The 21009-nt window shown below is 46.7% G+C and overlaps 1 protein-coding gene across 1 annotated transcript in view; it reads left to right on the top strand.

The window, feature by feature from the left end:
- The window catches only part of IARS2 (isoleucyl-tRNA synthetase 2, mitochondrial), a 152241-nt gene that overhangs the window by 113705 nt on the left and 17527 nt on the right, over positions 1–21009 (top strand). Inside the window, exon 20 of the mRNA XM_083175133.1 lies at positions 17143–17288. Within this exon, the coding sequence (XP_083031259.1) occupies positions 17143–17288 (146 nt within the window). The remainder of the gene's footprint in view (positions 1–17142; positions 17289–21009) is intronic.

Raw genomic sequence — 21009 nt, 5'->3', positions numbered from 1 at the left:
CGACAATCTGGAGAACAGTAATAGGAGAAACAATCTGGATGAAGCCATCAAAGGGCCGGACTTGCTTCACTTCTTACAGCATTCCTTGCTACTGATCTCCACGGAATGTGAAGACATGGTGATTGAGAGGGCCCATCGGTTGAGACCCTTACATAAATCCGCTTAAGGGAAGATCGAGAGTGGTGATATTTAAATGTTTCAGTTACTTACATAAAGAGGCCATATGGTCGGCGTCAAGGAAAATTAGATATTTAAACTGGAATGGAGTAAAAAATCTTTATTTCAAGACTTTTCTGCCAAAGTCACCAGGGCACGAAGGGAATTTACTCCTTTATGTACCAAGTTATTTAAAGTCAACATAAAGTTTGCTCTCATATTTCCAGCACGATTACAATTGTTTATTGATGAGAACACAAAATAATTTATTAATGTCGTGGAAGCGGAAAAATTCCTATAGGAGAATGTGGCCTCATTCAATGAGCAACCAGCCACCGTTGGGACAGACGCTCCCTAAAATAGTTTTTCGTGGGTTTTTATGTTAATAGGAGGGGGGGGGGGGACGTAACCTCGGAAGCCTGAGACTATAGATAGAGAGAAGAGGGGTGGAGGAAAGTAGGGATACTGGATTTCGAGGTTACTCCCAATAACATCTATAAAGGCTAGTTGTCTCTAAGAGAAGAGCACTTATATCATTTGAAATATAAAAAGAAGTAAATGAAGACACGTGATTAGAGATTGGTGGGGCGATTCCGGTGATCAGGAACATTTTTGAAGGTATAAATAAAGAGCTGGGGCATGCTGTGGGCGACCCTGGACTAAGGAAGACATTATCGGCTAGCTGAAAGGTTAAGCTTGATCTAGAAGGAAGTCTAATAATATTAAAAATGTTTCACCGGGGAAGATAATAAAATAGATAATCAGATATTTGCATCTTATGGGCAGGAGGTAAAAATAAAGTACCCTCTAATTAGTTCTATTACATGAAATATGCCTAATGCTGCGATATACAGTAAAGCAGCCAGTTTTAGGTATCATATACCCCCTTTCCCACTGCAGCTCTTAAATGGTAAATTGCCGTTTTTTTAGCCTTTTTAAAAGGGTAGAGCTGCAGTGGGGAAGCTCCAGGGTGCTTTACCCGTTTAATAAATACAGGTATTTGTTAAACGGGTAAAAAGCAGTGTCCTACCTGTTAGCCATTTTTTTGGCAGTGTGAAAGGGTCTTAAACGGTATGTAAGATCCCTTACTGGTCCTCCCCCTCCCCTGGTACCTGTCCTGCCCCCTCTCTTCTGGTACTTGGCAGCTGATACCGCCCCCCTCCCCTGGTACCTGGTAGCATGCTTGGATCCAGGCAGCCAGTTACCGGGGGGGGGGGGGGGTGGGTGGGCAGGACAGGTACTGGGGGAGGGGTGGTATATTACTGGTGAATTACCTTTTTTTGTACCTTTCAGAACGGGTTCAATGTGAAGGGTACAAAAACGGTAATTGACCAGTAATATACCATTTACAACATGCAGTGGGAATGGGGTTTCAGGCTCAGACCCGTTTTATAGTCCCATTTAACAATACCGGGTCTTTACCCGTTTCTGCAGTGGGAAACCGCAGTATAGACTGGTTTTGGAGGAGGCCTATTCTTCACTAATTTTCAGTTGGAAGAGGAATTCTTCCACCCATTTACCCCTACAGCATTGATTCATTCCCCGAAAAATTTGATTCCAATATTTATGCAGACCTCAATTCTGTTAAAAGATACTTCTAACACGTGGGTAAATACAAATAAACTATTGAAAAGAAACTTTAAAGTGACACAATTTAATACAATTGGGGGCAACCCACAATTCCAGCTGGTCTAGAAAATATATATATTTTTTTTTAAAGGACAGGTAAAGGCATAATTGCAATTAAAGATGTTTTTGATCCTGGGGGTGGAATGATGTCGTTTGATGAGCTAAGAAAGAAATATAACTTTGAGCAGGCCCATTTCTATATGGATCTGCAGGTTAGGCATTTTATACAGACACATGAATCACCCATGAGAAAGGGGGATGATATTGACCCTATAAAAAGAATAATGGTTGTAACAGGATCTAGTAAATATCGTCTGTCTCTGTATTATGATGTCCAGAATACAAACTTTGAAAATAAATGGAAGGGCTCGATTATTAGGTGGGAAAGCGATATTCCAGAGCTTCCGGAGTGGGAATTGGTAATGTAAAACTACAAGTATTTACATTCAGCATTGCTGCAGAAGGTATATTATAAGATATTAGCTAGGGCCTATATATCACCAGAACAAAGAGCTCACGTGCTCCCAGGAGAATCAGATCAAATGCAGTAAAGTTAAAGGCTCTTTTTTTTCATAATTTCTGGAGTTGTGGAAAAACGGCATTATTTTGGAACAAGGTGGTAAATGTTATAAATAGGATGTTTTATGTAAACCTTGTTAAGAACCCACAGGTCTGCATTCTATTCCATGTACAGGGATGGGACTTACACAGGCCCCCATACACTATGCGATTTGGGCACGATTTCACCCAATTTGGCTGAGACCTCTCTCAGCCAATCAGCGATTGGCTGAAAGAGGTCTCAGCCAATCAATGGCTTGCTAGTCATTCTGTATGGGCTTTTTTTTTTTTTTCAAGTTATCTGTGTTCCTCCCGGCTCCCGCCACTGCCCGGCAGCCAGCGTCATCCTCCCTGCCCAGCGCGCTGCTCCCGCTGTCACCCTCCTCCTGCCCGGGTCCCTATGCATCCCCCCCCTGCTCGGCTCTCTATTAGCCGGCATCCCCTGCTGATGACCCCCCCGCACGGCTCCCTCCTCCTGCAGCTCCCTGGGGACCGTATATGATATAAATCCATGCAATTTATCATATGCAAACCTTGGCTCATCAAGTGCCTAATCGTGTGTCCCCCTCCCGGGGAGCTGCAGGGGAAATCAGGTCCGACTTGTCCTTAGGACAAGTCGGACTAATGTATGGGGGCCTTAAGGCCCCAGAAGTAGGAACATCATGCCAGCATTAAAAGTGATATTAGGGGCAGATAACAAATTCATATTATACACTGGATTAAGTGATCTGCCCCATCTATATTTCAATTGGAAACTATGATTTTGAAAATGATATATATGGGAAGGAGAGCCTCCCTTCTGGATATTGAGACAGGCATTACTATTTTCTATAAAAAATGGGGCCTACATATTGAATCCTTACCCCCCCAATACAAGAGATAATTTAATGAAACTTTACGATAATACTACTCGGCCAATAAGGAGGCAGACTGTAGAAAGTAACAGAAATGGTAATTATAGATAAGCAGGAAATTTTTTTAAAAAATGGATATAGCAATACGACCCCCCCCCCCCCCCCCCACCTGTCTGTTGTGAACTTTACCCTAATGTGTCTCCCCTTAGTATTTTATGTTTGTGATTATAAGTAAAGATATATATAGACATGGTTAATATATAAAGTAATATAAAGTAAGGTATTAAGTTATACAGGTACACCACCGATTTCCCGGCATCATCGGTTCCCGTGCCAAACCGGATTAACGAGGGATTTCTAGTTTTTACTAATTTTGCACCTTCAGTACATTTCTAAAGCAATAAATAGTCAAATATGTGCTGCAGCATAATATTAATGAATGAATGAACACAATAGTGTATGAAAAGCTGTTTATTACAGTGTACTAGGTGCTGTATAAGCAAAACAGGTATCGGGTATATTAACAAACATTATCAGTAAGCGCAGTATGAATGAAAGTCTTGCTGGGACCTTGGACGCCATATCAGCCCCACTGCTGCCTGCTGTGTCACCTGCAGGATCCTTGGAAGCTGTACCCAGTGGCTCATGCTGTGTGTTCCGCCCATGTGCGGTACTTGCTGGGACCTTGGACACCATATCAGCCCCACTGCTGCCTGCTGTGTCACCTGCGGGATCCTTGGAAGCTGTACCCAGTGGCACTTGCTCATGCTGTGTGTTCCGCCCATGTGCGGTACTTGCTGGGACCTTGGACACCATATCAGCCCCACTGCTGCCTGCTGTGTCACCTGCGGGATCCTTGGAAGCTGTACCCAGTGGCACTTGCTCATTCTGTGTGTTCCGCCCATGTGCGGCACTTGCTGGGACCTTGGATGCCATATCAGCCCCACTTCTGCCTGCTGTGTCACCTGCAGGATCCTTGGAAGCTGTACCCAGTGGCTCATGCTGTGTGTTCCGCCCATGTGCGGTACTTGCTGGGACCTTGGACACCATATCAGCCCCACTGCTGCCTGCTGTGTCACCTGCGGGATCCTTGGAAGCTGTACCCAGTGGCACTTGCTCATGCTGTGTGTTCCGCCCATGTACGGTACTTGCTGGGACCTTGGACACCATATCAGCCCCACTGCTGCCTGCTGTGTCACCTGCGGGATCCTTGGAAGCTGTACCCAGTGGCACTTGCTCATTCTGTGTGTTCCGCCCATGTGCGGCACTTGCTGGGACCTTGGATGCCATATCAGCCCCACTTCTGCCTGCTGTGTCACCTGCGGGATCCTTGGAAGCTGTACCCAGTGGCACCTGTTTATGCTGTGTGTTCCGCCCATGTGCGGTACTTGCTGGGACCTTGGACACCATATCAGCCCCACTGCTGCTTGCTGTGTCACCTGCGGGATCCTTGGAATCTGTACCCAGTGGCACTTGCTCATTCTGTGTGTTCCGCCCATGTGCGGTACTTGCTGGGACCTTGGACACCATATCAGCCCCACTGCTGCCTGCTGTGTCACCTGCGGGATCCTTGGAAGCTGTACCCAGTGACACTTGCTCATGCTGTGTGTTCCGCCCATGTGCGGTACTTGCTGGGACCTTGGACACCATATCAGCCCCACTGCTGCCTGCTGTGTCACCTGCGGGATCCTTGGAAGCTGTACCCAGTGGCACTTGCTCATGCTGTGTGTTCCGCCCATGTGCGGTACTTGCTGGGACCTTGGACACCATATCAGCCCCACTGCTGCCTGCTGTGTCACCTGCGGGATCCTTGGAAGCTGTACCCAGTGGCACTTGCTCATGCTGTGTGTTCCGCCCATGTGCGGTACTTGCTGGGACCTTGGACGCCATATCACCCCCACTGCTGCCTGCTGTGTCACCTGCGGGATCCTTGGAAGCTGTACCCAGTGGCACTTGCTCATGCTGTGTGTTCCGCCCATGTGCGGTACTTGCTGGGACCTTGGACACCATATCAGCCCCACTGCTGCCTGCTGTGTCACCTGCGGGATCCTTGGAAGCTGTACCCAGTGGCACTTGCTCATGCTGTGTGTTCCGCCCATGTGCGGTACTTGCTGGGACCTTGGACGCCATATCACCCCCACTGCTGCCTGCTGTGTCACCTGCGGGATCCTTGGAAGCTGTACCCAGTGGCACTTGCTCATGCTGTGTGTTCCGCCCATGTGCGGTACTTGCTGGGACCTTGGACGCCATATCAGCCCCACTGCTGCCTGCTGTGTCACCTGTGGGATCCTTGGAAGCTGTACCCAGTGGCACTTGCTCATGCTGTGTGTTCCGCCCATGTGCGGTACTTGCTGGGACCTTGGACACCATATCAGCCCCACTGCTGCCTGCTGTCACCTGCGGGATCCTTGGAAGCTGTACCCAGTGGCACTTGCTCATGCTGTGTGTTCCGCCCATGTGCGGTACTTGCTGGGACCTTGGACACCATATCAGCCCCACTGCTGCCTGCTGTCACCTGCGGGATCCTTGGAAGCTGTACCCAGTGGCACTTGCTCATGCTGTGTGTTCCGCCCATGTGCGGTACTTGCTTTGACCTCAGACAACATGATGCTTCCTGTGTCACCTGCAGTGTCCGCGGAAGCTGTACCCAGTAGCACTTGCCCATACTGTGTGATCCGCCGATGTGTGGTACTTGCTTTGACCTCAGACGCCATGATGCTTCCTGTGTCACCTGCAGTGCCGCGGAAGCTGTACTTACTGGCACTTGCACCTATTGCGTGTTACGCCCATGCGCAGAAAGTGTTCTGGATTAAAAGAGTTCATCAACCTCTTTTAATCCGGAGAATTTACAATTTTGCGTTGTCCGTACTAAGAGGTCCCTAAACTCATTTAATCCGGACAAATCAAAATTGTCCTGATTAAAAGAGGTTCCGGACCAACGGTTTCCGGAAATCGGTGGTGTACCTGTAGTAGATATATACAACTTGGTATTAAGTTAAAATGTTGAAAATAATTAGGAATACATCAAATGGGAAGGAGAGAAATAGAAGGAGGAGAAGGAGGGGGGGATGGGGAGATAAATAATATTAATTTATTTATTTTTCACTTTAGACACATAATGGGCTGCTTATGAAATATACACATTATACTAGGAGGAAGGATGAAGATTATTTTAAATAATACCCAAAAATAACACACTCTCTTTAATAGTATAAACACTACACAGACTCCCACGGAAAGGCACAAAATAGTTTTCACCGTAAATAAAAATATTGATTACTGTGAGGGCCTTAGAATTAAAGTACTGTCCCACAATGGCCCTTTATTAGAGATATCATGATAACATCACAATAATTACACATAGGAATAGACCCAATTAAGTTAATCCCCCACCTATATACAGAGGAAATCTCAAAGTAAATATATGTAATGAGCAAATCTCTACACAGGATATATAATAGAAATCATTGTACTAGGAATAAGTAGTGAGGATATATAAAAGTGTGGGGAAATGGGAAGGAAATATATCTTATATATGATGAGATATGATTGAGATAGTGGATTGTTATCCATAGTGATATATAATTATTAAGATGTTTATATATGAAATGTAATTTCCATCTTAACAACAGATGGGGAACCATGTATACAAGTGTATGTACAGTATGTGCCTATGCACATCCTTGCTGGCGGGTCGCCAGAACGTACGCGCTGGCGACCCGCCAGCAGCCTCGCCAGCGAGGAGACTGAGACGCGCGTGCGTCTCACGCGCACGCGCGTCTCAGTCTCCGTCGCTAGCGTGGCGGAAACCCTGTCCGTCTCCGCCTCAGGGAGACGGACGGGGTTAGGGGGGATGCGGGCAGGCGGCGGGGACCCCGGGTTACCGCCGGCAAGCCGGCGGGGACCCGGGGAAACGTTTGGAAGCGCCGTCGGAAGGGGGCGCGCGCGCCTCTCGTGCGCGCGCGTCCCCTTCTCACGATCGCCATGGCGCTGGCGGGGGATGGCGGCTGGCGACGCCAGCGCCATCCCCTGCAAAGATGGGAACAGACCCATCTGTATTGGATGTTTTTTTTTTTAAATACAATAATGAAAAAAAGTTATCAAAAAATAAATAACTGAAAGTGCCCAGGGTGCCTGTAGTTGCCTTTTATTCCATACTTTAGAACTCCAGTGTCACATGTGGAGTTGAAGAGAATGATTTAACGTAAGTACAAAATCCCGTTTTTCTTATAATATGTGAGCGAACCCCCATACATAACCAGTGCGGCATCAAAAAGTGGCTATATCTGTCATGGACGAGATCCATATAAGGAGGAAGCTACAGCGCTAGGATTTCATCTTTGGATTGCATTATACTCATGTACTTGTGTATTTCCTGTATTCAATGTCTGTTTATACCTATATAAATCATGGGACTTTCGGTGCTGGTAGTTAGACTGCTCTAGGTGGACCCTGTGGGGGGCGAGCAGCTTACCGTATATATCTGGATGTATATCGCTATGTACAGATAGCATGTGTCCCAATGTACAGATACCGGGTGACCTGGGTATTTGGGGTTCAGGGATCACACAGCAGAGTGGGTTACAGGATGAACTTGATTCAGGGAGACCCAGAAATCCCGTAAACACAGCAGCAGGATTATACTGACAATTCCACACATGGTTCAGCAAAGTCTCCAAGCTGCTGTACAGTATATCTCCTACAGTTCTTAGCAGCACTGAAAGCTGTAGCAGGGCACACAGACTGGCTGATCACTGATAGCACTGAGAGGGGACGGCACCCAAACCTCCAGTGAGTCTAGCTGTGCTTGTGCAACATGTTCTGCGTCGATGGATGATAGTGCCACGGCCTCAGGGTAACATATAGCAAAGTCAACTAGTGTTAACATGTACTTCTTGCCCGAATGACTGGGAATAGCTAATGGTCCAACTGGGATGCGGTTAATTTCCCGGCGGTCGGGATCCCGGCGGTCGGAATCCCGACACTGGAATCCCGACCGCCGAAATCCCGAAACTTTCTCCCTCCGTGGGTGTTCACGACACCCATAGAGGGAGAATAAAATAGCGTGCCGAGCGTAGCGAGGCACCGGGCCCGCTGCGTGGCGAGCGCAGCGAGCCCGCAAGGGGGGGCGATCCATGTCCCCCCCTTGTCGGGATTTCGGCTGTCGGGATTCCGACCGCCGGGATCCCGACCGCCGGGAAATCATATCGGATCCGTCCAACTAGGTCTATGGCAACACGGGCATATAATAGGTAATGGATGCAGAGGTGCTTTCCGTTGGGGCTTCCTCAGTCTTTGGCAGGTATCGCTGTGTCTCAATACTGTTTAACATCTCTAGAAAACCCTGGTCAGAAGAAATACGTAACAGTCGGGCCAGCGGTTTACAGGTGCCAAAATGCCCAGCTGTCATGGCAAGAGCTAGTAATTGATCTCTGTATGATGTAGGTACCACCAACTGTTTAGTAGGCATGACAGCTTCTTGTTCAGGCTGAGGAACGACCACTTGGTACAGTAATTCCTCTTCCCAAACTATCTTGTTTCCAACCCCAGGTCGGCTGCGCTCCTCAATTTTCTCAGGGAAGGGTCAGTCTGTTGGGCCTATAGAATCTTAGGCCGGCCCACCTCCCCCAAGTCTACCTCTAGAGTGTTGGATAAGAGTCTAGAATCACTCACTGTAGTTGTCTGGGTAGGTTGTTTCTGTTACATATCTTTCACTTGGGTAGTTACTGTTTTTGCTTGGCTTCTGGTCACCGCCTGGACAGTGTGTCACCAGTCCTTGTACCAGATCATTTCCGAGGATGACCTTGGCTGGTAGCCCCTTGACTGAGGAGCAGATTCCTTCATCTGCTCCTCAGTCCAGATGTATCTGGAAATGTCAGCCTGTTGCCCCCCGGCGGTGGCAATTCATACATACTGTCCAGAAACCACTCTGGATGTGGAAATCAGGTCTGGCTTGATCAATGTGAGTGAGGCCCCAGAATCTCTTAGGCCCTGTACCCGCTGGTTCTCTGCCTTCACAGTCTGTATGTGCCCTCGCATATTGCTGGAAGTTGCCTGCTCCTCCTCAGTACCTGATTCACAATGTAAACACCATCTTCCATCCCAGATGTATCTAATTGGACCACCTCTTCACCATAATCCTCCATGGAGTAACATACCACTGGGGCTGGTCTAGCCCAAGAGAATGGCCCTCATGTGAGTTGACAGTCCCTCAGCAAGTGACCTGGTTGATTGCAGCGGTAACTTTTATGGGTTCTGTGTGTTTGCGCAGGTAAGCGATGGTGAGTGAACTGCTTGTTCGCCGTCCCATTCTCACCTAACAGTGGGGGCATGGGAATGCCCAGTGTCTCATGAGCGTTCCCATGCGGCCATAACGTGGGGGCAAGCAGCTGCCTTCCCGCTTCCTGTACAGGGTGCCCACAGATCAGAGAGGTCTTACATCTGCGAGGACCTGCAAAATCATTCGATGGTCGGCAACTATCCAATTATTTTGTTCCCAACCGCAAGCTGATTTATGCAACGGTACTTATGTATTATCTGGCCGCCCGATTTTTTTCATTGCATGCCACTACTTAAGGCATGCGATGCGATTTTTCATTGTAAAGACTCGATTTTTAATTGTATAGTCAACCATGGGTGATTTCATACCCCCACTATCCAACTATGCATGGAGTTGATTTTATATAGTGTGGCGAGCCACCGAGCCTGAAGCGTGGCGAGCGGACGCGGATTACTTTACATGTATTCTGCGTCCCCTCGCGGGGCTCGCTGCGCTCGCCACGCTTTGGGCTCGGTGGCTCGCTGCGCTTGCCACACTATATAAAATCAACTCCATGCGTAGTTGGATAGTGGGGGTATAAAATCACCCATGGGTGACTATACAATAAAAAATCGGGTCTTTACAATGAAAAACCGCATCGCATGAATTGTATGCCATTATATTGCATCGATGCAATGAAAAATCGGGCGCCCATATATTACATAAGTACCTATGCAACACCCTATTCGCATATGTGCAGGAATATTCGGTGTGCAAGGGGAAGGTGGCCGATGTTGAAATTACACGCAAAGCTGCTAAAATTCGCAACTTTGCGTATCAACCAGAATGACCACCTAAATCTGGGCGGCTGATAGGTGATGCTTTTGATAGAGCCTCCTTTATTAATACTATTGATGTATGGTTCTTTGTCAGGGGGCTTCTCCACTCATGGGATTCTTGCACCACCCGCTGCAGCGGAGATTCTTCATTGGGGACGATTGGCTATATATTCATCCGCAATCATCCCTCATGAAATTATAGAGGAATACGGAAGTATTTCAAGGGTACTTGTTTAGTTTCACGGCGGCAGTGTCTCAGTTGCAGCAGCGTCTGTGTCCCCTTGCGGGGCTCGCTTCGCTCGCCCATGCTACGGGCTCGCCACTCTATCTAAAATCATCTCCATGCCAACGTGGATAGTGGGGGTATGAACTTTTCACATTGGCATGGACTTTATTTTAGAAAGTTTGCCGAGCGCCTAACCCGAAAGTAGCGGCCGGCCATGCTGCCGCCGTGAAACTAAACAAGAACCGTTTCCTATTCTAAAATAAACTTCTCCAAGTCTGAAGCTATGCTCCTAAATACCTCCGAACACCTGAAACCCACTCTACTTTCATCCTATAATCTTATCTGGCAGGAAAACAGGATAAACTACTCAGGAGTATAGATCACATCTTGATATAAATCTCTACATTTAGAGAATTTTCCACGCCTTCTCAAAAAACTTAAATGGATCTTGCTAAATGGAAGTCCCATATAATTTCCTGGCTGGGCAGAATCATAGCGATTAAAATGACCATAATGTCCCAACTACTTTACCTTTTCAAACTTTACCTAATAATATCCCGGAGAGAGCTCTCAGAGATTTCCAGGCCTCTTAAAAAGTTTGTATGGAATGACAAACCTCCTAGATTGGCTCTTCATGTACTTAGAGGCCCACGTTCGGGAGGTAGTAGAGGTTTCCCTGATGTTAAACTGTACTTTATAGCATCTCACCTTAGCCAAAAGCTGCCTCCTTTGCCCCACTGGGTCATATGGCATGGTTGGATCTAGAAACCGCCTACATAGGCTCCAACTCCTTAGCTTTCCTGTGGGGATTGCCCAAATCCATTCAGAACCCCTGGGTGAACTCTCTTCTGTCACTCAGATCCCACCCACTAAGTCCTTGGGAAAATACAAACTATCCTCTCCATGTTCGCCCCTTACCCCCTCCCCTGTCTGGGATAACCCTAATTTTCCCTCTGGGATATCAGCTCTCCATTTTGTACAATGGCGTCTAGCTGGTGTATATAGACCAGGATATATATGGGCATCCCTAAATGAAATAAAAGACCAATTTCACTCCCTATCCCCTCCCTTCTTTGAATTTTTTTAGATACACCATTTTCTACTCACTACCACAAGCTGATGTTAACCGGGACCTGACATCACTTGAATCACTCTGTATACATAATCCACTCAAACGTGGTATGATCTCTTCTATCTACTCTATACTAGTTGAGGCCTCCTCCACCCCTTGGAGCCGTCATGAACAGGAGTGGGAGAAAGACTTAGCCCCCTTCAGATGAATTTTGCTGGGAGGAAGATAGAGAAATGTATAGCAAAAAGCTTTATCTCTACCAGGTTAAGGAGACCTCTTACAAGCTGTTCTACAGATGGTATTACACCCCAGACAGGCTATCTAAGATGTTCCCCACTACTACCCATGTTTGTTGGCAGGAATGTGGGCAAAGAGGAACCCTGCTCCATATATGGTGGACATGCCCCCAGATTACTCCATTTTGGACAAAAGTTCATGACATCTTAAAATCTTTCTGGCCTTCCACTACCACTAGACCCCTGGTCTTTTTTATTATGCCACCCTTTTCCAGATCTGGACCCATCCATGAACAAATTGCTCTCCCATATATTAACAGCAGCCAAATCTCTTATTGCTAAGAAGTGGAAGTCTCCTGCGGCTCCAACAATACCTGCTCTAAACAATTCTATCTGGTTTGTCGCTGGCATGGAAAAGATCACTTACTACTTGCACGATTGCCCCCATAAATTTGACCTGATCTGGAGTCCTTGGCTCCTAGCAATGGCTGCTCTCTCCCCACCTTAATAACCCCACAGCAGTGGATATCCCATTTTACAGAATATCCCTCGGAGTCCTGCCTAATGTTGCCTAATATTACTTGCTTCTGTATTAGCTATCCCCTTTAAGAGTTCTCCCAAATTATCACTGCAGCTTTGTGCATCTAAATAATACTATCCATCCTCGACCATCTTTCCCCGCTCCTATCCACCCACCCTTTTGCATTACCACCCTCCCCCCCCCCCCCCCCTTCTTCTTTTTCTCTTCTTTTCTTGTTGATTTCTGAATGGAAAGAATGCTGAAGAAATGTATGTTTTATGCTGTATTGTCGTATGTTGGATTTTGTGTTTACTCAGGAGAAAAAGGAAATTCCCAAATCTCCCAAGTGCCCCGGCGCTGTTTGGAATTGGTTTATATAAAATACCTCTTTATGAGTAATATATAAAGAGTATATAAAGAATGGGATTTATATGAAATGGTGTACTGAGTGGCTGCTGCAGGGGAAAGAGGTCTGCCTGACCTCTAATGAAGAGAAACAAAAGTTTTCCTTCAGACAATACTGTTTTGGGGTTACCCACTGCACTGTCAGTCAGGACAGTATGAAATAAGTTAATCTTAGATATATGGCACACCAAGCAAAATGAAGAGGACACGCTGTATTTAAGACAATTATATTTTATGTAGACAAAAATAAAAATAAATTTCAGGTAGGTATAAAAACACAAATTGGAATATAATACATATAAAGACAAATGCTCATATATTTATATAAAACCTTAATAATAAGGCCAGTACTTAGGACAGTTGGATTTTATATGGACAAAAATAATAATAAATATCCCACCTGATATTTATTATTATTTTTGTCCATATAAAATCCAACTGTCCTAAGTACTGGCCTTGTTATTAAGGTTTTATATAAATATATGAGCATTTGTCTTTATATGTATTATATTCCAATTTGTGTTTTTATACCTACCTGAAATTTATTTTTATTTTTGTCTACATAAAATATAATTGTCTTAAATACAGCGTGTCCTCTTCATTTTGCTTGGTGTGCCATATATCTAAGATTAACTTATTTCATACTGTCCTGACTGACAGCGCAGTGGGTAACCCCAAAACTGTATTGTCGTATGTGCTTGAAACTGTACATTGCTTTCTCCTATAGTAAAGAGCCCTAGCTGTCACTTTAAAACATAGAAACATAGAATGTGACGGCAGATAAGAACCACTTGGCCCATCTAGTCTGACCCTTTTTTAAACATGTTACCTCAAACCATATTTGATCCTTATTTTTTGTAAGGATATCAATATGCCGATCCCAAGCATGTTTAAATTGTACTACTGTATTTGCCTCTACCACCTCTGATGGGAGGCTATTCCACTTATCTACTACTCTTTCTGTGAAGTCATTCTTCCTCACATTTCCCCTGAATCTTCCTCCCTCTAGTTTCAGTGCATGTCCTCGTGTTCTGCTGCTCCTCTTCCTGTGAAGAATGTCTCCCACCTGTACCTTCCTCCCCCTATTGTCAGTGCATGTCCTCGTGTGCTGCTCCTCTTCCTGTGAAGAATGTCTCCCACCTGTACCGTGTTAAAACCCTTGAAATATTTGAAAGTTTCTATCATGTCCCCTGGGGGGGTTCCCTTCTCTGCTCTAAAGTATACCTATTAAGATATTTTAGTCTTTCCTGGTATGTTATGTGATGTAGGCCATGCACCATTTTAGTTGCCCTTCTTTGTACAGTCTCTAATGTATTTATATCCTTCTGGAGATATGGCCTCCAGAACTGAACACAATACTCTAGATGAGGTCGTACCAATGATCTATACATTGGCATTATTACTACTTTCTTTCTACTGCTGATACCTCTCCCTATGCAACCAAGCATCTGACTTGCCTTCTTCATTGCTTTGTTACATTGCCTACCAGCCTTCAAGTCCCCTGACATAGTGACCCCTATATCCCTCTCTTCCTCAGGATTTCCATTATAGTGCCATTTATACTATATTTAGTCTTTGGATTTTTGCAACCCAAGTGCATGATTTTGCATTTTTTTGGCATTAAACTGTAGTTGCCATGCTCTTGACCATTCCTCTAATCTACCTAGATCCTCAATCATTTGTTTTACCCCTCCTGGTGTGTCTACCCTGTTGCATACCTTTGTGTAATCTCCAAAAAGGCACATTTTACCCTCAATTCCATTTGCAATATCACCAATAAAGATATTAAAAAGCACTGGTCCAAGTACAGATTCCTGGGGTACTCCACTTGTAACCTTTCCCTCCTTTGACTGTACTCCGTTTACTACAACTCTCTGTTTTCTGCCCTGCAACCATGCTCTTATCCATTCAAATATCTTAGAATCCAATCCAAAGCTTTCAAGTTTATTTAACAGTCTGCGATGTGGGACAGTGTCAAAAGCCTTACTAAAGTCTAGATAAGCTACATCTACAGCCCCACCTTGATCTATTACTTTAGTCACCCAGTCAAAAAAGTCAATAAGATTTGTTTGACATGATCTTCCCCCAGAAAACCCATGCTGTTTTGGATCCTGTAATTTGCTGGTTTTGAGATATTCTACAACTCTTTGTTTTAAGAGTGTTTCCATCAATTTCCCTACTACTGATGTAAGGCTCACTGGTCTATAGTTGCTTACCTCTTCCTTGCTTCCACTTTTGTGCAGTCGGACTACATTTGCTGTTTTCCAGTCCTCTGGGATTACTCCACTAGCTAGTGACTGGTTGAATAATTCTGTTATTGGTTTTATCAGCTCCCCTATAATCTCTTTTAGTATCCTTGGATGTATCCCATCTGGCCCCATTGATTTATCCACTTTCAGTTTTGAGAGTTCTGTGAGGACTTTCTCCTCTGTAAATGTACTTGTTTCTCCCTCGGTTTTCTGTGGCCCCTTCCCCTCTCTTTCAGCAGTGAATACTGAGCAGAAATAATTATTAATATTATCTGCTATTACATTGTCCCTCTCAAGAAAACTTCCACTCTCTGTCTTTAGTCTTATTATTCCACTTTTTGTTTTTCTCCTTTCACTTATATACCTAAAAAATGTTTCCCCCTTTACCCGCTGACTGGGCCATTTTCTCCTCTTCCTGTGCTTTTGCACATCTGATTACCTTCTAAAGGCCCCCCCATACATTAGCCCGACTTGTCCTAGGGACAAGTCGGACCTGATTTTCCCCGGCAGCTCCCCGGGAGGGGAACACACGATTAGGCACTTGATGTGCCAAGTTTTGTATATGATAAATCGCCATGCGATTTATCATATGCAACTCCCGGGGGGAGGGAGCTGGGCAGGAGGATCGGGAACTCACTCTGCAAGGAAGGAAAAATAAAAAACCATTACAAATGAATGGGCAGCCAGTGATTGGCTGAGAGCTCTCTCAGCCAATCAGCAATTGGCTGAGAGAGCTCTCAGCCAATCACTGGCTGCCCATTCATTTGTATTGGTTTTTAGCCTTGCAGAGTGAGTCCCCGATCCTCCTGCCCAGCTCCCTCGTCGGTTCACCGGCGTACCCCCGTGCGCTGCCTCTTTGTCCCCTGCCCGGCTCTCCAGCGCCCCCCGCGCGCTGCCAATTTGACAGCGTACCATGCCCGCCCCCCCCCCCCCCCCCCCCCGCAGGTCCCCAGCATCTGCCGCCACTGACTCTGCCTGGCTCTCCGGCGTCCCCCGCTCGCTGCTACTGCCCGCCTCTCTCACTGCCCTCGCAGTGTCCTCCGCCTGCTGACCCTGCTGCCCGGAGGCTGCACATAAGATTTAGGAAATCTTATGTGCAGCCGGTCCAACTGCCCGACTCCGATCCGATGCGCACGGGACAGCACATCGGATCGGAGGGGATGTTTAAACATGCGATTTGGGCCGATTTCATGGCCCGATTCATCCGAATCGTGTGAAATCGTGCCCAAATCGCATAGTGTATGGGGGGCCTTTAGCCTCATTCTTCTGCGTCTGCTTAAATTTCTTAAAGGCCAACTTTTTTGCTTTCACAATACTTGCTACTTCTTTTGCAAACCACAGTGGCTTTCTTTTTCTTGTGTTTTTCCTAACTCTTTTGACACAAAGTTCTGTTGCTTTTAGAATTGCACTTTTTAATTTTTCCCACGTATCCTGCACTCCTTCCAAGTTCCTCCACTCTGCCAAAAAATCCCTCACAGAGTTTCCCATCTCTACAAAATCAGCCTTCCTAAAATCTAACACCTTTGTTTTTGTGTGCGATGAGTCAATCTCTGTCTTTATTTTGAACCGTACTGCTTGATGGTCACTGGATCCCAGATTTTCACCCACATTTATGTCAGATATTCTGTCACCATTTGTAAGTATTAAGTCTAAAATTGCGCCCTTACGAGTGGGCTCCCTCACCAATTGCAATTGCTCCTTGTAAGGAATTCAGAATGTCCCTACTTCTGGTGGAACTTGCCACAGGCAGCTCCCAGTTTACATCAGGTAGATTAAAGTCTCCCATGATTATCACCTCTCCTTTTAATGCCATTTTATTGATGTCCTGCAATAGGCTCTTGTCAAGTTCCTCTTCCTGACCTGGTGGTCTGTAGATCACCCCTATACGAAGAATCGCCTTCTCCCCTGTTTCTATGGTCACCCAAAGGGCCTCAGTTTTTTCTTCAATACTTTGTATTAAGGTAGTCTTTATATTTATTTTCACATATATTGCAACCCATCCTCCGATTCTTCCCATTCTGTCCTTCCTAAATAAAGTATATCCTGGTATAGCTATGTCCCAGTCATGATTTTGCCTCCCCTCACACTATCCTAGAGGTTACATGCTACAGATGGATAATTCACTGTGTGTGCTTTCAGGCTTTACTGTGAAGGAGAGACAGACCGCAAACGCCGCTCCTGCCAGACCGTCATGGCAAAGGCTCTGGATATCGTGGTCCGCTCGTTTGCTCCCATCCTCCCGCACTTGGCAGAGGAGGTGTTCCGGTATTTGCCTTACAGGAAAGGTAAAGATTAAGCTGAACTCACCTGTCGCCTCACTGAGGAAGCAGTATACACTGTGCCATACACACATGTAGAGATGCCAATCCCGGGGCATTTTTTCAATCCCGGGAAATCGGGATTGAAAAATGCTCAATCCCGGGATTGGCATCCCTAAAAGAAAACTGCCCCTGAGCCCCACATTTACTTACATTAGGGGAGGGGGCGGCAGCGGTGCTAAGGCAGCGGGTATGACGGCGGTGGCCGTAGGCACTTGGGACCCTGCATACTGCCGGGAAAGGTCAGTCAGTGAGAGGGTTCCGGCGCTGGAGTAGCGGCCTGCGCAGCGTGACCTAATCACGCTGCACAGGCCACACGCCAGGTCGGGAACAGCCGGGCAGCGTCTGAGAGGGTGCTCAGACGCTGCCCGGCATTAGACTGCGCATGCACAGTCTAATCTCGAAATCCCGGGATTGGGGACATTTTGGGGCCAAATCCCAGGATCCCGCCGATCCCGGGATTGGCCACCCTACACACATGCCCCGAGCAAAGCAGTACACACTGTGCCATACACATGGGCCCTGAGGGAAGCAGTATACACTGTGCCATACACATGGGCCGTGAGGGAAGCAGTATACACTGTGCCATACACATGGGCCGTGAGGGAAGCAGTATACACTGTGCCCATACACATGGGCCGTGAGGGAAGCAGTATACACTGTGCCCATACACACATGCCCCAAGGGAAGCAGTACACACTGTGCCATACACATGGGCCCTGAGGGAAGCATTATACCCTGTGCCATACACATGTGCCCTGAGGAACGCAGTATACACTACTGTGCCATACACATGTGCCCTGAGGGAAACAGTATACACTGTGCCATACAGACGGGCCCTGAGGAAAGCAGTATACACTGTGCCATACACATGGAGGACCTTAAGGGAAGCAGTATACACTGTGCCATACAGACGGGCCCTGAGGAAAGCAGTATACACTGTGTCATACACATGGAGGACCTTAAGGGAAGCAGTATACACTGTGCCATACGCATGGGCCCTGAGGGAAGCAGTATACACTGTGCCATACACACGGGCCCTGAGGGAAGCAGTATACACTACTGTGCCATACGCATGGGCCGTGAGGGAAGCAGTATACACTGTGCCATACACATGGGCCGTGAGGAACGCAGTATACACTGCCATACACATGTGCCCTGAGGGACGCAGTATACTCTGTGCCATACACATGTGCCCTGAGGGACGCAGTATACACTGTGCCATACACATGTGCCCTGAGGGACGCAGTATACACTGTGCCATACACATGTGCCCTGAGGGACGCAGTATGCACTGTTCCATACACACGGAGGCCCTGAGGGACGCACTATACACTGTGCCATACACACGTGGGCCCTGAGGGACGCAGTATGCACTGTTCCATACACACGGAGGCCCTGAGGGACGCACTATACACTGTGCCATACACACGTGGGCCCTGAGGGACGCAGTATGCACTGTTCCATACACACGGAGGCCCTGAGGGACGCACTATACACTGTGCCATACACACGGAGGCCCTGAGGGACGCAGTATGCTCTGCCATACACACGGAGGCACTGAGGAACGCAGTATACACTGTGCCATACACACGGGGGCCCAGAGGGACGCAGTATGCACTGTTCCATACACACGGAGGCCCTGAGGGACGCAGTATGCACTGTGCCATACACACAGAGGCACTGAGGAACGCAGTATGCACTGTGACATACACACGGAGGCCCTGAGGGACGCAGTATGCACTGTTCCATACACACGGAGGCACTGAGGAATGCAGTATACACTGTGCTATACACACGGAGGCCCTGAGGGACGCAGTATACACTGTGACATACGCACATGGGGGCTCCGAGGGACGCAGTATACATTGTGCCATACACACGGAGGCACTGAGGAACGCAGTATACACTGTGCCATACACACGGAGGCCCTGAGGGACGCAGTATACACTGTGCCATACACACATGGGGGCTCAGAGGGAAGTGGTATACACTGTACCATACATACGGGGTGCCTGGAAGGAAGCAGAACACTCCATGTATATGGCACAGTGTATACTGTTTCCTTCCTGGCACCCGTGTGTATGGCACAGTGTATACTGCGTCCCTCGAGATTCCCTGTGTGTATGGTGCAGTGTATACTGCTTTCCTCAGAGCCCCCATGTCTATGGCACAGTGTATACTGAGGAAAGCAGTATACACTGTGCCATACACACAGGGAATCCCGAGGGACGTAGTATACACTGTGCCATACATGGGCCCCAAAGGACGTGGTATACACTGTGCCATACACAACTGCAAAGAGGGAAGCGGTATACACTGCACCGTACACACATGGGCCCAGATTCCTTTATGTATATTCCTGTCATGTGGATAATGAGCCGTTTGTATTATGCAGATGTGTGTGGATAATGAGCAGCATTATGCAGATGTGTGTGGATAATGAGCAGCATTATGTAGATGTGTGTGGATAATGAGCAGCATTATGCAGATGTGTGTGGATAATGAGCAGCATTATGCAGATGTGTGTGGATAATGAGCAGCATTATGCAGATGTGCGTGGATAATGAGCAGCATTATGCAGATGTGCGTGGATAATGAGCAGCATTATGCAGATGTGCGTGGATAATGAGCAGCATTATGCAGATGTGCGTGGATAATGAGCAGCATTATGCAGATGTGTGTGGATAATGAGCAGCATCATGCAGATATGAGGATAATGAGCAGAATTATGCAGATGTGTGTGGATAATGAGCAGCATCATGCAGATATGAGGATAATGAGCAGAATTATGCAGATGTGTGTGGATAATGAGCAGCATTATGCAGATGTGCGTGGATAATGAGCAGCATTATGCAGATGTGTGTGGATAATGAGCAGCATTATGCAGATGTGCGTGGATAATGAGCAGCATTATGCAGATGTGCGTGGATAATGAGCAGCATCATGCAGATGTGCGTGGATAATGAGCAGCATCATGCAGATATGAGGATAATAAGCAGCATTATGCAGATGTGTGTGGATAATGAGCAGCATTATGCAGATGTGCGTGGATAATGAGCAGCATTATACAGATGTGTGTGGATAATGAGCAGCATTATACAGATGTGTGTGGATAATGAGCAGCATTATGCAGATGTGTGTGGATAATGAGCAGCATTATGCAGATGTGTGTGGATAATGAGCAGCATTATGCAGATGTGCGTGGATAATGAGCAGCATTATGCAGATGTGCGTGGATAATGAGCAGCATCATGCAGATGTGCGTGGATAATGAGCAGCATCATGCAGATATGAGGATAATAAGCAGCATTATGCAGATGTGTGTGGATAATGAGCAGCATTATGCAGATGTGCGTGGATAATGAGCAGCATTATACAGATGTGTGTGGATAATGAGCAGCATTATGCAGATGTGTGTGGATAATGAGCAGCATTATGCAGATGTGTGTGGATAATGAGCAGCATTATGCAGATGTGTGTGGATAATGAGCAGCATCATGCAGATGTGTGTGGATAATGAGCAGCATTATGCAGATGTGTGTGGATAATGAGCAGCATTATGCAGATGTGTGTGGATAATGAGCAGCATTATGCAGATGTGCGTGGATAATGAGCAGCATTATGCAGATGTGTGTGGATAATGAGCAGCATTATGCAGATGTGTGTGGATAATGAGCAGCATCAT

This window comes from Crinia signifera, chromosome 3 (genome assembly GCF_055691185.1).
Source record: "Crinia signifera chromosome 3, ASM5569118v1, whole genome shotgun sequence".
Classification (NCBI taxonomy): Eukaryota; Metazoa; Chordata; class Amphibia; order Anura; family Myobatrachidae; genus Crinia; species Crinia signifera.
The sequence above is the reverse complement of the archived record's forward strand: the minus strand, read 5'-3'. Positions and strand labels throughout refer to the sequence as shown.